The sequence below is a fragment of the Mustela nigripes genome, chromosome 4, assembly GCF_022355385.1.
Source record: "Mustela nigripes isolate SB6536 chromosome 4, MUSNIG.SB6536, whole genome shotgun sequence".
NCBI classification, from domain to species: Eukaryota; Metazoa; Chordata; class Mammalia; order Carnivora; family Mustelidae; genus Mustela; species Mustela nigripes.
In genome coordinates, this window is record NC_081560.1 from 63,097,410 (window position 1) to 63,118,454 (window position 21,045).

General features: G+C 34.1%; 1 protein-coding gene across 5 annotated transcripts in view; it reads right to left on the reverse strand.

Moving 5' to 3' along the window:
* PHF14 (PHD finger protein 14) overlaps nt 1-21,045 on the reverse strand; it is a 206,555-nt gene that overhangs the window by 148,276 nt on the left and 37,234 nt on the right. For all 5 annotated transcript variants that reach the window (XM_059396776.1, XM_059396777.1, XM_059396778.1 and 2 more), the window contains exons 5-8: nt 20,553-20,712; nt 15,080-15,191; nt 11,998-12,135; nt 538-684 (exon numbers count right to left, since the gene is read on the reverse strand). In XM_059396776.1, coding sequence (XP_059252759.1) covers nt 538-684; nt 11,998-12,135; nt 15,080-15,191; nt 20,553-20,712 — 557 coding nt within the window. The remainder of the gene's footprint in view (nt 1-537; nt 685-11,997; nt 12,136-15,079; nt 15,192-20,552; nt 20,713-21,045) is intronic.

A 21,045-nucleotide genomic window follows, 5' to 3' on the forward strand; every position in this document is an offset into this window, starting at 1 on the left:
GCAAGTTATACCTATCCACAGTTATTAAGATACACTGTATTATTCTTGGGTTACAATAAAGTAGTTCTACTCCTAGTAATTATTCTAGGACCTAATCTATGATCAGATTTGTCAGAACTAATTTGATTAAACAGAAATTTCTCTTTTCAGTAACTGCAAGTCTCTATAAATTCATCTTAATTTACCTAGAAATACATTTTAAAAGATAGGCAAACCGATCAGATCCTTTACATAAATAACAATGGATCAGACTGAAAAAAGATATGGTCAACATACTGCACTGATAGAATAATTTCCTCTAAGTCACATTTTTCAAAGTATTTGGAAATGCGCTTCATAAAAGGCTGCTCTGTTGACTAGATGAGGAGTACTCATCAGCTACAAACTACACTCACCATATACCTTAATTACAATCCACTTCCTAGGTAACTAACCACATTTCATAAATATATTTCACATGTCGCCGGCACACACATATGAGAGCTTGAAATCCATAACCTTGAAAGAAAAAACGTGATTTTGGCATGAATCCCATACCTGTGCTTCTGGTGACAGTTGCTTCTCCCTCTCTTGCAAAGACATTTTACAATAGGATTGTAGAGCCAAATAGTTTTTTCTCTTCCATTTTCTGTCTAACCTATCTGCATGCTGCTTACAATAAGCAAAAAATGGATCTGCTATATCCTATACAAAAAAAAACAGAAGGGCGGAGGGAACATTTTTACTACAAAGGATCATAAACAACCTAACATAAGAGTGAATATATCTTTTTTGAAGAACTTCCTACAGTGTTGATATTTCTAAGACAAATTATAAAAGTAATTTTTGCCCATAATGATAAAAATTGCTACTTTTGAAACTTAATCTTATATATAACTTCAAATTAACAACCACTTTTTTCTTTTAAGGGCCTTGTAGATTTAAAAAATACTGTAATCAAATCTTATGTATTATATTTAGTTAAACTTGTATACCTAAAAAATAAACACTGTTTAAAACAAGTAGGATTTTAATAATCTTAGGCATTATTAAATATTAAATTTATGCATACACAGATTAATATTACAAGACAATATAACCAAAAAATACAGGGCTAGCCAACACACATAAGTGGAGCATTTTTAACTGGCTAGCAATGAATGCATGGACATATTCTACCCAGGACAAAAATGATTAAGAAAGCCAGGCCCTGTCAAATGAACACATTAGGTATCGCCTTTAACTCTTCATATAACTCTAAAACCTCAAATGGAAAACAGAGCTCTCTCACAACCATCCTTCATGATACTAACCTAACGCATTACTCTTTACAAAGAGTAGGGAAGGAAGGAAGGAAGCAGGGGGAGGAGAGGGAAGGAAAGGAATTTACTCCGTAAAAAACAAAAATAATTTGTAAATAACCAAAACATGTAAACTGCATTGTAACTGCCAACAAAATAACAGCGAGTTCATTCTTTAGATCTGGACTAAGGAGGAGAAATAAAGATATGTTCTCCATATAGTTTTTATAGAAGCTATGTTAAAAGGGTGTCTTACTAAGGTGGGGTTTTACAATCCAAAGAGAAATCATGACACTAAAAAAGAAGCAAAGGAATAAGAACAGAATGGGACATAACAACAACAACAAATTTAAGATATCCTTAAAAATTAAAAAAGCACATGATACAATTCTGTAGTGAGATATCCACAGATGCCACAATATAGCACTGGGTAACATCACAGAATTTGGAAATACAAAAGCCTGGACACAGGCTTGGGTCAGCTCTGTAATATACAGGTTTTACAACTTTAAAAAAGTTTCTACACATCTCTGGGTCTCCTAACTCATTTGTAAAATGGATTTAATTATAACTACTTCATATAGTAATAAAGTAAAGTAACAAAAATGTAGGTAGGAGATTGTATTAACATACACACACATACACAGCTGCTGTCTCATGATGTTCTAAACCTTGGTGACAGATGATGATAAATGGAAACAAAGATTGTATCAAACCTCAGACAAAATGGCCAGATCTAGAGTATTTTATTGTTTTAAAGTAGGTAAGATTGAAACTGAGTCATCAGAAGTAGGATTCATGCTTGCATAGATGAATTAACATTTGGACCAAGACACTGAATTAAAAAAAAGACCAGTCATCTCTAGTCTAAGAGACCTGAAAAAGAACAAGTAACCCATATAACTTTTTAAAATTAATTAATTTGGGATTACAGGACAATAAACCTAATTCCAAGGCTAGAATGACCATGGGATTAATGCTGCTCAGAGAATGAAAAGATATACCAAGCAAATATTAACTGTGACAGAAACCACTGTCTTCCAATATCTATTCTCCCCATCTTCCCCTTGGTAGAACCCTCTGAGTTTTTACCGGGTAAATGGTTACCCTGCTAGAAACGCTCTGCATTTAGATATGGCCATGTAGTAAGTTCTAGAAAATGAGATGGGTGAAAATTCCAGACTATGCCCTTGAAAGGAAACTGTCTACTCTTAAACTTCTCTTTCCTTCTTCTAATGGGTGAAGCCCAGTCAAAGTAGAGATAAATCCTCTCGGACGTGTAAGAAAGTACAACTGACTAAGGAAAGATAAAACAACAACAAAAGCACCTAATCCCTAGAATCAAACTCCCCTGAATATCAAACCAGTCTAGAATCTCATATTAGAGCTAGTTCAACTTCTTCCTTCTTTAAACCACTAGTTATTTGATTTTGTTAAACCAGTTAGTGTCCTAATTAATGTATTGTTTGACTTGGAATATCCTTTAAAACTGCTTAGAGAAATGAAACTTTTAAGAAAGGTTCCCAATGGAAAATTGAAAACATTTATCTGAATGTCTACTATATGCCAGGCACAGGTGACTTTTATATACTGCCTCACTTATTCTATATCACTAAACTTCAGATGAGTTATTATTTTAATATCAATTTTATGGACAGAAAACTGAAAATGAGAGAGGTTAAGGTGCTGACCCAAGATCTATGACTCATAAGTAAGATTTCTCTTTTCCAGCCACTACCTGACTGATCAGATTCACTTAAGGAGGTCTCTAAAGAGAGAGGAGTAAAGCCCAACTCTGGGAGATTTGGATTCAGTAAGTCTAAGGCAAAGATTTTAAATGAGAATGCTTTGAGAAACAATACCAATAAATATAAATGAGTAAAGGAGGCTTCAAAGAAGCTAAAAAATTATAAGACAAAAGTAAATGATGTTGGTAGAAGGGGGAAAATAAATGAAGATAGAAGAACTTCAGGGCCTGTGACAAACTAGAATGTTCCACCTACAAAGGCATTCAAAAGCATACAAAACATACTGCTACCATTAAAAAAAAAAAATCCAAAGTCCTTCCCATGTTCTTCCAAGTCCTACCTGGTATTCTATGCAACTTCCTCCCCTCTTACCAATCCTAGTCCCTAACTCTGTACGAGCCATACTAGTCTCCTTGTTGGTCCCCAAACCAAGCATGTTCCTATCTCAGGCTTTGTGTATTCTGTTTCCTCAGGCTGTCATGCACTCCTCTCAAATAAATATATGTCCACTACCACCTTCCTTACATATTATCATAAAATGTCATGTTAAGGGGTGCCTGGGTGGCTCAGTGGTTTGAGCCTCCGGTTTCGGCTCAGGTCATGATCTCAGGGTCCTGGGATCAAGCCCCAAACTGGGCCCTCTGTTCAGCAGGGAGCCTGCTTCCCCCTCTCTCTCTGCCTACTTGTGATTTCTCTCTCTGTCAAATAAATAAATAAAATCTTTAAAAAAATAAGTAAAATAAAATAAAGTAAAATAAAATGTCATCTAGCATTACCCTACCTCCTTTATTCTCTGAATGTTTCACCTTACTTGGAAGGTGAAAGTTTCACAGTACTTATCACAATGTTGCATTTTGTTTTCTTTCTTCTTTTTTTTTTTTTGCTTACTTTTTTACTTTCTGTCCTCTCCCCACCTGCCACTCAAATGTAAGCTTCCTTAAAGAATATACGTTTTGTCTGTTTTCCTCACTGCCATCTCCATAGGGTCTGTAACAATGCCTAATACCAATAGATAAGTATATCTGTTGAACAAATACATTGAATAAATGAGAAAAACCACACTAATGCTTATAGATAAGGTGAAATATATATAAGGTAAGAATAATTAAATAAATAATAGTAAGTCCAGCTGAAGTTTCCGATTCTTCCATGGAAATTTCTATCCCTATTTATATCACTTCCTGTCCATACTAGACACTTGTGACATCTTTTAATGTCATACTATTTATCCCCACACAGGTGAATACTGTGCCTTAAAGCTATTTTTATGCTCCTCGACAGACTTCTCCACCCCAGTATCTACCTTAGTGCCTTGCACATATGCATAGTCCCTAAATCATGACTGAATGACTTCACTGAGTGCTACGAAGTCACTTTTGAATATAAATTTCACTGCTAAATAAAATATAGATCACCTCTTAACATAACTGGGTTTAGAAACATGAATTCAATAAGGACTATATATTCATATTCTATAAATGCTTGCTGAGTTCTATTTCTGTCATCTGTTTTAACATAAGATAAAGGAAAAATCTACCGGAGTGAAAATATGAGAAAATTTTTCATTTCCAATTAGAAGAGAACTCTTGTTCTCTTCTTTTGAATTCTAAAATGAAGTGCTTAGGATCATTCCAACAATACTGAATGCTTTGTATCATTCCAACAATATTGACACCAACAAGCTTAACAAGAACAAAAAAGGAAACCATGAAGATGCTGATGGGATAGAAGGATAAAATAGAAGGGTTGTTAAAAACCCCAGAACTACGTATGTTTATACCTCCTGTCATATGAGATAGTTAATACATTACTGTTGGGTCATTGTAAATGTTCTATTACTTGCTGCTGAAAAACTAAGTAAGATGCAACATCAAGAAGATAAACAGCCAACACATATCTTAAAGACCCCATGCATATTGGCATTAGACTCCAAATGAGGCTCTGAAATTTTTAGAAAATTAAAGGAGTTAATAAACTCAGTTACATAATTCATTGTATCTATAAGATAAAAACCAAACCAGTTAATAAGCTAGCACAAAGCTAGAGGCATCATGCACCCTGATTTTAAGCTGTATTACAAAGCTACAATAATTAAAACCAGTAATAGACTGACATAAAAACAGACCTATAGATCAATGAAACAAAATAAAGAGCCCAGAAATAAAGTCATGCATGTATGGTCAATTAATTTACAACAAAGGAGTCAAAAATATACAATGGGAAAGGATACAGCCACATACAAAGGAATAAAACCTGACCACTATCTTACACGATGGATTAAAGATGTGCACATTAGACCTGAAACCATAAAACTAGAAAAAAAAAAAAGGCAGAAAACTACTTGATAAAGGTTTTGGCAATGACTTTTTAAAATCTGACATGAAGAGCAAATGCAACGAATGCAAATAAATAGTAGGACTACATTATATTAAAAAGGACTGCACAACAAAGGAAACCATAAACAAAATGAAAAGGAAATCTACTAAATGGGAGAAGATATTTGCAAGTAATGTATCTGGGTAAGGGGCTAATATCCAAAATACATAAAGGGTCATATAATCAACAGCAAAACAAAACAAAACAAAATCCAAACAATCTGATTAAAAAATGGGTAGAATATATGAATATATGAATATTTTTTCCAAAGAAGACATACAGGTGGCCAACCAGTATATGGAAGACACACAGCATCATCAATTATCAGGAAAATGCAAATCAAAATTACATGACATATCATCATATCATCAAACAGACTTTTCATCTGTTTGAATGGCTACTATCAAAAAGATAAAAAATAACAAGTGCTGTTGAGGATGTGGAAAAAAGGGAATCTTAGTGCACTGTTGGGAATGTAAATTGGTGCAGCCACTATAGCAAACAGTATGGAGGTTCCTCAAAAATTTAAACGTAGAACTACCATGTAGCCAGCAATTCTACGTCCAGGTATTTATGCAAAGCAAATAAAACACTAACTCAAAAAGATATATGCACCCTCATGTTCACTGCAGCATTATTTACAACAGACAAGATATGGAACCTAAGTGTCCATCAATGGATGAACACATAAAGAAATTGTGATATAGATTATACAATGGACTATTATTCGGCCATAAAAAATGAAATGTGCCATTTATGACAACACGGATAGACTCAAAGGCATCATGGTAAGTCAAATAAGTCCAAACGGAGAAAGACAAATATTATATGATCCCTCTTATATGCAGAATCTTAAAACACACACAAACAAAAAAAATACATACACAGAAAACAAGCTCATAGAAAGAACAGACCAGCAGTTGCCAGAGGAAGAGATGGAAGGAGAGAAATGGGTGAAGGTGGTCAAAAGATGAAAACATGGGGCGCCTGGGTGGCTCAGTGGGTTAAGCCGCTGCCTTCGGCTCAGGTCATGATCTCAGGGTCCTGGGATCGAGTCCCACATCAGGCTCTCTGCTCAGCAGGGAGCCTGCTTCCTCCTCTCTCTCTCTCTCTGCCTGCCTCTCTGCCTACTTGTGATCTCTCTCTGTCAAATAAATAAATAAAATCTTTAAAAAAAAAAAAAGATACTTAGTTCCCTCTTAAAAAAAAAAAAAGAAAACAAACAAAATCACAACAAAACCAAATACATTCATAAGCAAACTCACAGCAACACCTAGTATTAAGAACTAAGAGAAAGAATATTATGTACTGAAAAACTGGCTTATCAGTATTCTCAGGTCAATTCAAAAGAAAAAAATCAGTAAGGCAAAATGCAACAATAAAAAATGTAACAACATCAGAATGTAAACTCATATTAGCAAAAAGAATAATCATAAGAATCAAAATAATTCTGTCCAAGTATGTGTCTAATAATAGAGCTTATATAGACTATTTTAAAAAATTGATATACTCTGCATATACCCCAAATACATCATACTTGTTACAGTTAAACTTTAAATAAAGGTTAATAAATAAGGTTACCTTAGAAAAGTACCAAAGTGAAAGTCACCTATTTGCTAACACATGTTTTAATAGTTCCCTGAGCTGGGATGGCAGGAAACATCATCTCATGTAAACCAAAGAGATAAAGAGACACATGTATGAATAAACAGTTATTCCAAACCCCAAAAAAGTTTAACAAAGATATACCCTCAGGCAATGCCTTTATATAAATAGAAAATTAAATAAATGGGAAAGGATATATGCAAAATACTACAACACAAAATGATGATTTGAAAACTAACTATACCCTAGAATTATTTTTTTTAAATAAAATCTTACACCAAAAGCCAATAATGCTAAAGAGCTAATCAAAGAAAACCTGACTGATAAAAGGGACCACTCCCTCACAACTTGTATTCTAATGACTAAGATGCAGTGAAAAGCAAGAGAAAACAAACAAACAAAAAAACCCTCTCCTCATAAATCAATGTTTATACCTCCTGTCATGAGAGGTGAGAGATAATAATAAAGGTGAGAGACAATAAACAAGATAAATAAGAATCAATATACTGGACAGTGGTTAGGTACTAAAAAGATGCAAAAAAATAGCAGGAAAGGGTATTAGAAAGTATCATGGAGGGAGAGTGTTACAATGTTAGACACGGTCACCAGGAAAGTCCACAATGAGAAGCAGACATGGAATGAAGATCTAAAACAAAAAGTGAGAGCGTGGGTTGAAGCCTCTGCCTTCAGCTTAGGTCATAATCCCAGGGTCCTGGGATCAAACCCCGCATCAGGCTCTCTGCTCATCGGGGAGCCTGCTTCCCCCTCTCTCTCTGCCTGCCTCTCTGCCTACTTGTGATCTCTCTCTCTGTCAAATAAATAAATAAAATATTAAAAAAAAAAAAAAATTGAGAGCGTAGCCTGGGCAGCTCAGTCATTAAGCATCTGCCTTCAGCTCAGGTCATGATCCCAGAGTCTGGGATCAGGGAGCCTGCTTCTCCCTCTCCCATTTCCCCTGCTTGTGTTTCCTCTCTCGCTGTGACCCTCTCTGCCAAATAAATAAATAAAATCATTAATTAATTAATTAATTTGTAAAGAGTGAGGGAATAAGCCATGAGGACATATGTGAGGGAAGGGCAGCCCATGCAAGGAAACAAGTACAGAGGCCCAGAGCAGGAGCTTACCCAACACACTCATTACAGGAGCAGGGAAAAGGCCAGGGAGATTGAATGAGGGGAAGTGATGAGGTCTGAAAGGTACTATGAACCCAGATCACACAGAACTTTATAATCACTGTAAACAAACAAACAAACAAATGAACAGACAAAAAACTGGCCTCTAGTGTGAATCAGATGGGAAGCCACTGAAGGGTTTGGATCAGGTAAGTGAGCAGATCTGACTTAGATCTTAAAGGAACAGCATTAGTTGTTACTGAAAAGGTCCTCTATTCGCTAGAAAAGGATTGGTGGACCATGACTTAAGAGCCAAATCTGGGCCTAGCTTGTTTTGAAAACAGTTGATTTCAACACAACCATAGTTACTCATTTACATATTCTCTAAGACAGTTTTCACAATCAATGGCAAAAAGTTAAATAGTTGTGACACAAATGATAGGGCCAAAAAGCCTAAAATATTTACTATCTGGCTCTTCAGAGAAAAAAATTGCCATCCTCTGTCCTAAAAAGAAAAGTAGGGAAAGAGTTAGGATGTTATTAACTCAGGTAACAAAGGACTATTGGGACTAGGATAGCAGCAAAGTATTTGTTAAGAAGACATATTCTAGACATACTCTAAAGATACAGTTGAATACAGTTGATACAGATACACCAAAGGTATATATTTTAAATATATATATTTATATTTATTTTAAATGAAAGACTTCTTAAAATAAAAATGTAAGTTACCAAATGCCTAATAGCCAAACAAAGGTATTACTGAAAATCTCATATAAAATGTCAAGTTTTAAGCAATGTAACTTCTTGATGAATTCATGTAAAATTACTGGATCCACCAAGAGCCCATTCCTACCAAATGGGGTTTTCCCAGCAATATTATGGCATCAGTTCAATAACTAAAGATCTAACTTAAGCCCTTGACATTTAATCCATGAATGATTCCAGTCCATTAAGTCAAAGGTTATGCAAAAAAAGGAATCAATAAAATCTGTAATCTTATATTGTTTCAAAGAGAATTTTCTACATGGTAACAGAGTGTGACAAATCATACTTTATCACAGAAGAAACTACCATATGTTTTACATGAAATATAAGTAACTTTAAGGTTAACTAAATGGTGTGAAATGTAATCACATAAACTTCAGTCAGCATAACTGAATATGTGCTATTGCTGTTTTAGTAATAAATATGTTGTATCATAACATGGTTTGAATATTCTAAATAACCTGGAATTGTCACAAAGTGGATCAGAAAGAATAGAAAGTTCAAACGGATCCTCACCAATGAGAGAAAGTACTATGTCAGAAGGCTATAAAAAATCATTAAAATATGGTAAGGTATGTGAAGTCACTGGATGAAACCGAGGTACTAATTCTTTTTTTTTTTTTTAAAGATTATTTATTTATTTATTTGACAGAGAGAGATCACAGTAGGAGAGAGGAAGGGAAGAGATCACAGAGAGAGAGGAAGGGAAGCAGGCCCCCTGCTGAGCAGAGAGCCCGATGCGGGACTCGATCCCAGGACCCTGAGATCATGACCTGAGCCGAAGGCAGCGGCTTAACCCACTGAGCCACCCAGGCGCCCCACTGAGGTACTAATTCTTTTTCTATCTATATAAAACAGCCATTAAGAAGAAATCCTGCTTAACAAACAAGTCTTTAATAAAGGGGAAGGAAGATTTCTAGAATGTCATAGAAAATTAAAACAGAAGATATGCTCACAAACAATAGATCTGTTTTAATTTAAAATGTTTCTTAATTAAATATACTATTATATTACATGAATCTTAGTCTATAGAACCACAACCATAAGAAGTAGCCAAGAACTTCTTTTAACAGAATGATTACTGCCAGGAGCAAACCTCACTGATACAGATTCATAGAAAGTCTTGGGTTTTAAAACATTGTTCTGAAATCTTTATAATTTTCCAATTCTATTTTATAACAAGATACCAGAAATATATGCAAATGTTTTAAATCATTTCCCCCCCCAAAAAATATACATAACAAGGCAGCAGTACATGGCTCCTTCATGCATTTTCTTTTTATTTTTTTAAAGATTTTATTTATTTTAGAGCGCATATATGGGCACATGTGTAAGCATGCAAGGGAAAGGGCAGAGGGAGAGAAAACTTTAGCAGACTCTGCATTGAGTAAAGCCATGGCCTCTTGATCGCATGATCCTGAGATCACAACATGAGCTGAAACCAAGAGTCAGACCCTTAAATGACTGCGCCACCAAGGCACCTCAACTTCACACATTTTCCTTAGCTACTGTCTACCCACCCCCCAAAAAATGGTGAATAATGCTATACAAAGGAACCCAAACTACCATAGTATGAAAGGTAAAGTTCTCAATAAGTTCTAAAAGAAACAGCTACAAAGGAGTTTCCAGACTGCAAAGCTCAGAGTTTGCCACAGTACAGTAATAACCTAACAGATTCTGTGATCTTAAGTATTCACCTGGGATTACCTGGTCTTCTAAATCTTACTTGTATTGCCCCTCTGCACTTCTGTTTACCATCCTGAGTTGTAGTCATAACTAATCCACACAACCCTATTATATATTTCATTATACCTCTGTGTCTGCCTAAGAGCTGTGAAAATGTTCAATGTTTACCCAGTACCCTTCATCAGTCAATCAAAGTACAATTCATAAGAATCAGAGGCTGGTATAAAACTATGTACCAACATATAACCGCTATAGAATTTATTTATTCAAAAAATATATTACTGTAAATCTACATAACAAATTTTCATCAGATTATCTTTTTCACTTGATTCCTGTCTACAGATAAAAATAAGTAAGATAAAGACCCTATATAATAAGCATGTATGACACAAAATTTAGCCAGTAAAAGTAACTCAACGAGAGACTTGGATATACCACAGATCTACCATGAATACACAGCAAGAATTATCAAGCAAACACTCAAATACCTGCCTACATAAGAAAGTTAAAGAAGCAACAAAACTTAGTCTCAGGACTCCTTAAGTCTTAAAAATTATCAGAGCCCAAAAGAGTGTATGTGAGTTATAGACAGTCTCCATATCAGAAGTTAAAATAATAAATAAAATTTGAATATATTTATTCATTTTAAATAATCCTATCATATGTTAAGATAAATAACATTTTTATTAAAAAAATACTATAATTTACATACACAAATTCAGTGAGAGGACTGGCACTGTTTTACACTTGGGCAAATCTCTTTAACATATAAATAGCCCACATAAAAGAAGATGGCTGGATTCTCAAAACTATTTCCACATTATGTTATACTGTTACGTGTTATATAATCTCTGGAAATATCCACTACTGCTCATAAGAGAATTAAGAGTAAAAAAAATGTATATGCCATTCTCATAATTGTTACAAAGATAGTTTTAACTTCATAGACCCTTTGAAAGATATTAAGGAGTCCCCAAAACATACTCTGAAAACAACTGACTACTTAATCTAAAACTAATAAACCTGGAAGGAAAATTATAAAATCAAAAACAATTGTAAAGAAAGAAATACAGATACTGATGATGGGGTAATGATTTTATTTACAGAAAGAGTAAGGTTATCCAAGATGCTGACATTTTAATGCTTTTAAACAACCTGATTATGTTTCATTTTATCTATCAGATATATCTGTCACTATAAGAATTTTAGTTAACATATTTTCCAAATGCTTAACTAGCTTTCACACTGAAAAAAAAAACCTCATGTACTGTTTATTTTTGGAATTTTAGATCAGTGATCTGGGCAAAGACTTTTAAAATAAGCTTGTTAATTTATTTTATGATGCATACCTGTTGTGGGACATTTATAATCATGAGACATCTTATGAACATATTCAACAACAATGAGTTTAAATAAACCCACCTCTTCTGCTGCTGCCTCTGAAAGCAGACCTTCCTTCTGGGCACAGGTCACATGGAAATAGGCTCTGCACATCCCTGCATCGCAGCTAATACAAACTCCAGTTCTAGCAAAACGAGGGTCTTCACAGAAGCTACACTCCTACAACGGAATAATAGGAAAACTCTCAGAATAAAAATATCTCTAGAACAAGACTGCATTCTCATACAAAGCATCCGTAAGATACAAATAGTGAATCAATAGCATATTAATAGAAACAGTAATTAAAGACAAGAAAAGAGTTTATATGGAAAAATTCTCTCTATAGGTTCAATAAACCAAATTCCACTGATATAAAAATGATGACAGTAATAATAATAAGTTGAAGGTTTATTTTGTGCTAGGCACTATTCTAAGCACTTTATATATATTAATGTACGTAACTATACTGTGGAACCTTACACTCTAATATGTGGAATAGGTATTATCTCCATTTTACATATGAGAATACGAAGCTGAAAACAGGTTAAGAAATCTCAAAATAACACAAAAAATAACTGCCAAGTCAATATTCAAACCAAAGTAATCTCACTTTAAAGGCCATGCTCTTAACTATTAACTTATATGGATTTGAACAATATAATATTGCTTGGAAAATGAAAGAAAATAAGTAAAAAGCCAGAGAAAAATTCACCAAAAAATCTAGACAACATAGTCCAAGAAATTATGTATTTTTAAAATACATTTAAGAGAATTAAATACTATTAAATTAAAGAGAAATACTTTAAAAAGAATTAAAAGTAATCTTAAGTAAACAATTTAATTTGTTGTGATAGATATTACAGCCAATTACATCCTTCCTGAATACAAAGGAAAAAACTATAAAACTAAAAGTTAGTTTAAACCTGAGATTGCTCCCAATTCCCCCAAATTGACTTTATCCTTTACACTATCTAAAGCACAAGGAAAAAAAAAAATATGGTCTAAAATATAAATTACTCTAGTGATCATAATCTTCATAAAAGAAAAACCTGCTAAATTCTGAAAGACTGCCAAATGACAATTAAAGAACTATTTCTAGTAAATACATTCTAAGTAAATTAAATAAAAGGGAAACATTAAAAAATTTAGAAGTTTCAAAAGATACTAAAAATGTCATTTTAACAGTGTACATATTGACTACCTTCTAGGAAGACAGCACCAAATTGATACATCAGCAATGAATGAAAATAGCAAGAACAGGACTCTGGGCACAGATGTGAAAACACACCCAAATCCTGACACTCTACTGCTTGGTTATATGTCTTTTTTCAATAATAGTAGAAGGTTTATGGTATAAAATCCTAGCAAATAGCAATCTAAACATGAAACCAAAAAAGGAGAGAAAGAATGAGACAAGAGAGAGGAAGGAAGAAAAATGAAGAAATTATTTCAAGAATATCAATAGCACAAACAGAACCAAACTGTTCAGGATAGTTCCCAAACTAATTCAATGTAATATGATGACGTTGAGCAAGGGATTTCAGAGTGAATACAAGGGAAAATTTCCTGACCATAAAGTCTTAAGAAGACTGTACAACAATCTAGTAAAGAAAAGGGAATTTTCTTAATTGCTTGAATCATTTAAAATGCTAGGGAACTAAACAACTGAGAACTCAAGAAAGCAACCAACCAGGATTAGGAAATGGATAGACAGATCTAGAAGAGCTCATTTTACAAATGAGCTAGAGAATACATTATTTTTTACTCCACTTCCTGGTCATCAAAACAAAAGGTGATAATGAAAAATCAAGTCACAAATGCATATTTAATGATTCTCTTTTTTGGTTCAGAGGTCACTGCAGGCTTCAGATAATATTAAGGGGGTATAGCTCAGTGGTAGAGCATTTGACTGCAGATAATATTAAGTAATATCTGGTCCCTGTGTTTTTCAGTGCTTATAGATTTGTATTTATGATACTAATGTCTGTCTACTGAAAATTACTTAAGTTAGTCCCTTCTAGGCTCTGTGTGAATTATGAAACTTATCAAAAAGCAGTACCTTTCACTTCCAATAATGGTGCACTAGGTAATTCGTACTAAACCTGCTAGAAACTAGAAAATATGGACAATCTTTTTTAAAACTATAACTTAAAGGCATCAGAGAAATAATAAGATAGTATAAAATTACCTGAGGACCAGGAAAGTAAGTTCAGTGCTTGGGCCTGTTTTTCTCCCTGGGGACTTTAGCTTAAATTTTGGAGAGGGATACTGTAGATAGTTCAATAGAAATTACCCAAACTAAAGCACAAGAGCTTTGGAGTGAGGTCGGAGGGTGAGGGATGCAGGTGGTGGTTAGAACCAAAGGAGGATATTCTGGATATAACAGCAGAAACTGTCAAATTCTTGAATTTTCAGTATCAGAATTTTCCAACAACCTGTAAGCTTCCTGTCCCACTTTAATGTGTTACTAATGCTTTTCAAGAGTCTTCCTCCCCAATATCCCAAAAGACAGCAATGGAAGAGAATGTTATCAGTGCCTAATTTACTCTAATATTACAGGCATGTCTGTGGTAATTTTATACCTAAATTTAAATTAGTAAGTGTATTTTTATCACTTAAAATCCTAAAGCTCAAGCAATAAAAACCAATTAATAAACTTGAGGCTGACAGGTTGCTGAGCAGGTTATGTAGTCTTTAAAAAAACAAAAACAAAAACACAACACTCCTTCAATTCTAAGTAAAACATCAGGTGCCTTTTGTACTCTTTTCATAATTTTGGTAAATTCCACTTCAAAAGTAAAGTCAGAAATAGGTTTGTATTTGTTCTGACTGGTCTGAAAATTTGTATGTGCTAAGGAGTGTGCTAAATGCCACAGAAACGGAAGTAGAATCAATTATCATTTTACCCTACAAGTTACTTTAAATTAAGAATACATGAAAGAATTTATAAATTATGGGCTTTCTGGGAAAATTACTATCAATAATAGATGGTTAAGTGCTAACTGCTCTACAAATAAGAATAAGCATTTCTATACTCAACAATGATACTGACATTAGTAAAAAACCATATGAACTAGTAAGTAAAATTTTTCTCTTTTAAACAATCAAGAAAACTTTGTCTCACCTTGGCACCATATTTGGAATAGTTCATTTCTGTTAGTGTTACTGGTCGTAATTTGTCAATATCTCCAAAGGCTACTCCAGGAACATATAGGGCACATACAATGTGAACCCATCTATGAGGAGAGAAAATATGATTTTGCTATCAAACCCTTTCATAAAATGCCCAAGAGGAAAATAAACATAAAATATGTGCCATCTCAAATAACTACTGAAAGAATTCTATGGTCAGATCTCAGAATCTCACATAACTGAAGAATATGGAATAAGCACAACTGCAATAATAAGCAGTTTTCTAGCACTTAGCCAAAGTGAAGAGTGAACAACTATAAATGCCTGTCACTTCAATTCACTGCTCTTTGCACTCACCTGTTATTCTCAAATATTTGCACAAAACCACTACTCAAATGAAACAAAACATCATTTTCTTATGCATGGAAAGATATTCACATTCATTATTTTAAGGACTGAGAAGTAATGATCTAATTTAAGAACTGTGCAGTAATTCTGCAGTACTTAGATAAAATTGTTCTTCCTTGTTACTTTTTTCTAAAAGCTGTTGGAATAGTCCTTCAGAACACTTTAAAACAATTTTTGGTCTTCATCCTGACTTTCTCTCCAGGTTAAAACTGATTCCTGAAGACTGTCCAGAACAAGTTGTAATAATAAAAGGAAGTCCTATTTCACTCATCTGTTCACCATACAAACTATGTACTAAAACTTACATGCACCATGTATTTTTTTTTAAGTCTGAATGATGCACAACACTAAACAAAGAATGCTCAAAACTAAAAGGGGAGTTGATTCTAATTCCTTTTTTTTTTTTTTGAAAGTTGCGCTGAAACTTTTGAAATGCATTCAGAACCCTTTCCGTTCATATACAACCACACAATATACGGATCACCAGATTTTGAAATTTAAACAGATTTACATTACTTCTCTAAGAAGGTAAAAATGAGAAAGCAAACCTCTCTTAAACTTGTGACTATATTAACAACAAATTCTGCTTTATCACAGCTTGAGAGGCTATGACAGCTACATGGTTATGTTTTGTGACACACTGTAAATTTTAAAAGATTAAGACTAAGAATCATTTTATAGAGGCACTGAGAAAAACAGTTACAAATCTTTAGAAATTATCTTTTTTATTGAGAAGAAAATCCAAGATTTTAAGATTTTCTTGATAAAATGTTTTAATCCAACTTCCCAAATGCATCCCGTGGAGTTCAATATAAAGATACACATCTTCAACAAGCAGCTGCTTTCTCAATTTAATTTGCGCAGGTTTTTCATGCTCCACTGGTGTATTAAATGCCACTGTACTCTGTAGGAGTTTATCTTTGATAAACCCAACAGCTGGCTGCTTGCTTCATACTGACCTTCTGAAAATGTTTTAGTACAAGTCATGCAAGTACTACAGATTTAAACTGCCATTTCAGTGTGACTGGCACACAAGTGTATCATTTCCCCAACCACTGATGTGAGGATGTCAACTTGAGTCTTTATTAAAATGCATATCAAGCAGCTGAGACAATTCTGTTCCTTTTTAATACCTGTTGTGAATAATTTTTTGTTCATTTGTTTAATTGTACATACTTTAGAACTCTGTAATTAAGACAAATGAAGAAATCAAAAAGGAATAATCTTTGCTACTTTTAACATTCATTCTGGAGCTATAAGGACAGATGTTGACTGGGGAAAGGAAAAAGAAAACAAGCACCACATAAAACCACCGAAAAATTAAGAGTCAAAATTGCCATTCTAGCATGGAAACTAGTAATATATCCTTTAAAACACATTATTTTAAAAAAGCAAACTAACTAGATTTATCTAGGATTCACTTAGAATGGGAACTACTTTACAATCAATCAAATTCGATTTTGAAATGCGTTGTATTTGTAATGCCTTTACAACATGTAAAATAAATCCACTTCCACTATGTTATTTTCATTTTTCTTTTATTCATTCAGTAATCAATTACTAAGTGACTCTGAGGAATGGAGCACCACAAAGGCCATTGGAAAGTTATTACTTAACATGAAATATTTGCAGCACAGTGTTAGGCATGAAATCTTAAGGATTAGAGCCTATCTAATACTTCCCATAATCAGGTAGATAGAAGCCACTTGAGACAGGCTAAAATACTTTTCCTAAGGAATGGAATAAAAATTGAAAGACAAAAAAAAAAAAAAAATTGAATGATGGGGCACCTGGGTGGCTCAGTCGTTAAGCATCTGCCTTCAGCTCAGGTCATGATCCCAGGGTCCTGGGATTGAGCCCGGCATCAGGCTCCCTGCTTAGTGGGAAACCTGCTTCTCCCTCTCCAACTCCCCCTGCTTCTCCTCTCTCACTGTGCCTCTGCCAAATAAATAAATGAAATTTAAAAAAAAAAAAATTTAATGACAAAAAGTACTGATGGTTTCCACACACATTAAAGCACATCATTTTCAATGTAGAACTTATGGCCCATCAGAATCAGAGTGGGAAAAGTCTAATTAGCCTATGTGATACACAGTTTCAATACCTTTTTCATTCTTTTCCATACTGAAGCTAGAATACTAAATGACTTGTCAAATTTTCTTGTTTTTTTTTTCCTTGCCTTGAATCAAAGTATTATCAAGCTTTAACCATACCCTTCAAACTATATCAAGACATATAATTTCCACCATAGCCTATAGATGAGTATGTGTCTCAATGCAAATAAAATGTTCAAATACTATAAAAAGAACTTCTGCCAGGCTGTACCATCAAGGGAAGTATCTACAGGTAAGATCCACAAGAGTCAGTACAAATATTTCTCAGTGAATCTAATTAAAGGGGCCTCTCTTTTCTCCATTCAGAAACAATTTTACAAGTTATTTTGTGGATTATAATAGCATGAAAAGACAGATACTTTACAGTTTTTCAACAGAACTTTCAAATTATGAACAAGAAAAGAGGTAAAACAAATTATTTTCCCTAAAAGGAAGCTCTGTGTTTTCCAAAGTTGTCTTACTTATTCACCACAATTTATCACCAAAAATTTCAACTGTCAGGACGAAGTAGTTACCAGAAGGAATTTATGCAGCTGGTACTCTATGATCCCCTTAAGGAAATGGAATACTAGTAATAAGAAAAGCAATAGAAGCAGCATTAGAAATAAGGAGACATTTATTAACTACTTATTATGCTCCAGAAACTGTATTGTTCTATAGGAATCAACTCTTTCCTCTCAAAAGTACTAAGAAAATGGAGGTTTTGAAAGGTTAAATCACATGCCTATAATCCCAGTTATTTAAAAAAAAAAAAAAAAAAAAAAAACAGAACTCAAATATATGCACTCCAACTTAAAAACCTATACTTTTCGTGCTGTACTAAACTCCCTAATTCTGGGCCCAAACCAGTCCAAATGTGAAATAATGCTCAGGTCTATAATGGAGACTAAAGATTCAAGTCAATACATCAAGTCATTTGTTATGCCTCATATTTTATTTCATCTTTTTGGATGTGCAATGAGGAAGAAGAACTAAGATTTTCAGCCATTTATCCTACACATCAACACACAGGATTCTCCCAAGATTCCATGGTAGATTCTATGCTATCCCAACAACTTGTATGGCAACATTTCTCAGGGGCCTTTCACCAACTTAAAATAGGGAAATATAAGAAAAATATTTTTGACTTTACTAATGTAGCATGTATCAAATTTTAAAGACTATCTTTATTTTGGGATAAAATATATCCTATCCTTTTCAATATTAAAATATGGAAAATAATGCTGAAAATTTATATATTTTATCATTCATGTATATTAAATATTTTTTAAAATACTGAAATAGTTCATCACAAAATTAAAAAATCACAAAATAAAAAACAACAACACAAAATAAAAAACTTATTTTAGTACTTCTCTTATATGGGAGGGGATGGGGTACAGGATGGGGAGGTCAGGTAGGTAATGATCCATAAAATATAAGAGGGCAGGAACTACTCTTAAACTCCCCAGACGGAAGTCTCTTGGTCAAAAGCATGAAAAATGTCAACATAATTGTGATGACAATTGCTCAAATGTAGTAATAAAGATGAGTATGAGTGTAGCAAAAAAAAAAAAAAAAGAAAGAAACATAGGTCTTTGTGTCAGTTATTAATTTATTGCCTCTCAGCTCCAGATCCACCTTAAATACCTCCTATGCAATAATGGACAAAATCCCTTCAGCATTTCTCCTTTATAGTGAGCATGATATTAAGTTGTCTTAGTAGAAGTGGTAGAAAGCACAGGAGGAAAGAAAGCACTTCTCAGTAGGGATGATGAAGAGCATCTGCTGGGGGTCTGCCCCAGCCACATATGGCAACTATTGACTCTGTGACCTCACAAACCTAGCCTAAAGATCACTTTCCGGGGCACCTGGGTGGCTCAGTGGGTTAAAGCCTCTGCCTTCGACTGAGGTCCTAATCCCAGGGACCTGGGATCGAGCCCCACATCGGGCTCTCTGCTCCAGAGGAAGCCTGCTTCCTCCTCTCTCTCTGCCTGCCTCTCTCTGCCTAGTTGTGATCTCTGTCTGTCAAATAAAAAAATAAAATCTTTAAAAAAAAAAAAAAAGATCACTTTTCTACGGCCCTCTTAACAAAGACCCACATACTGCAGACACCACACTGGTGCCCCAGTTTCCTCTCCAACTTGTGCCTAGACACCCACTTGCCAAGAACTAAAGACCCAGTTCTAACCCAGGCAAACACCCAGGTAAGCATCTCTGCCATCTAAAAGGTTGCAACTACATCTTCTCCATTACCGTCTGAACTCCAGCCTTGGCCAGGAAACTCGGGGGGCTGGTGTCTTCCAAGTTTGTCATTCCCTGGATACTCTCCCTCAGCTTTAGGGTATCCTTTAGAGTTCTTTTATATTGCAGTAACTTTTTTTTTCCCTTTTCTTTATTTATTTAAATTCAATTAGCCAACAGGTAGTACATCATTACTTTTTTTAAGATTATTTTTTAATTAACATGTAATAATATTACTTGTTTCAGGGGTACAGGCTGTGGTATCACAGTTACTCTTATCATAGCATAATAATTCTGTAAATTTCCCCTTTAAAACCACTGCAAGGGTTCTGTCTTCTGGTATACTTTTGAAATCAGACAGATCTGGGCTCAAATCTAACTGTTTACCTGCTTATGGCCTTGATCAAATTAAAATTACTTAATGATCTGAGCCTCAGGTACTATATCTATAAAATGGAAAACTTTAACACCTGTCTCATTAGAGTCGTTAGTGGGATTTAATGGGACTATGGTTATAAAGGCAAATGCAGGTAACCAATAGTCTTTCCTCCCTCTTCCCCTGGCCTGTAGCCTACTGTTCATTTACCCTATGCCAAAAAAAAAAAAAAAAAAAACAAAGAAACAATCAAGCAAAAGTTTGTAACTGAAAAATATTAGAATAGTCAGAAGCAGACACATTATAAAGCAGACATATTAACCCATCAGAATTATGACATCAACCTTCCAGCATCTGTCTCCTTGAAAATTCCATCCTGATTAGGACACAGTTCACAGCTAGGGGAAACACCACATTTACAGGCATCACAAAACCAAGGTTCCGTGGAGTTTTCAGAAGCTGAACTCATAATAGAGTCACTCTCTCCATCAACTCCATAGCAACCTAAAAAAAAAAAAAGATATGATTAAATAGGTTACTGTTTAACTCATTTATAAAATTACAAAAGAAAAAGGGAATTAGAGAACAAATCTGAAAAATTAATGGTTTATAAGAATGATATTAAAGTCAAAACAGTGGAATAATTTTATAAAAATATTTTTTCACCTACCATAGTATGCACAATGAAACAAAAATGACCTTTTAAAATAATTTTAATCTACTGGAACAGCATTACAGGAATAGAAAAATGTACAGTTCTTTAAAAGATTACATAAAAATAGGGCGCCTGGGTGGCTCAGTTCATTGAGGGACTGCCTTTGGCTCAGGTCATGATCC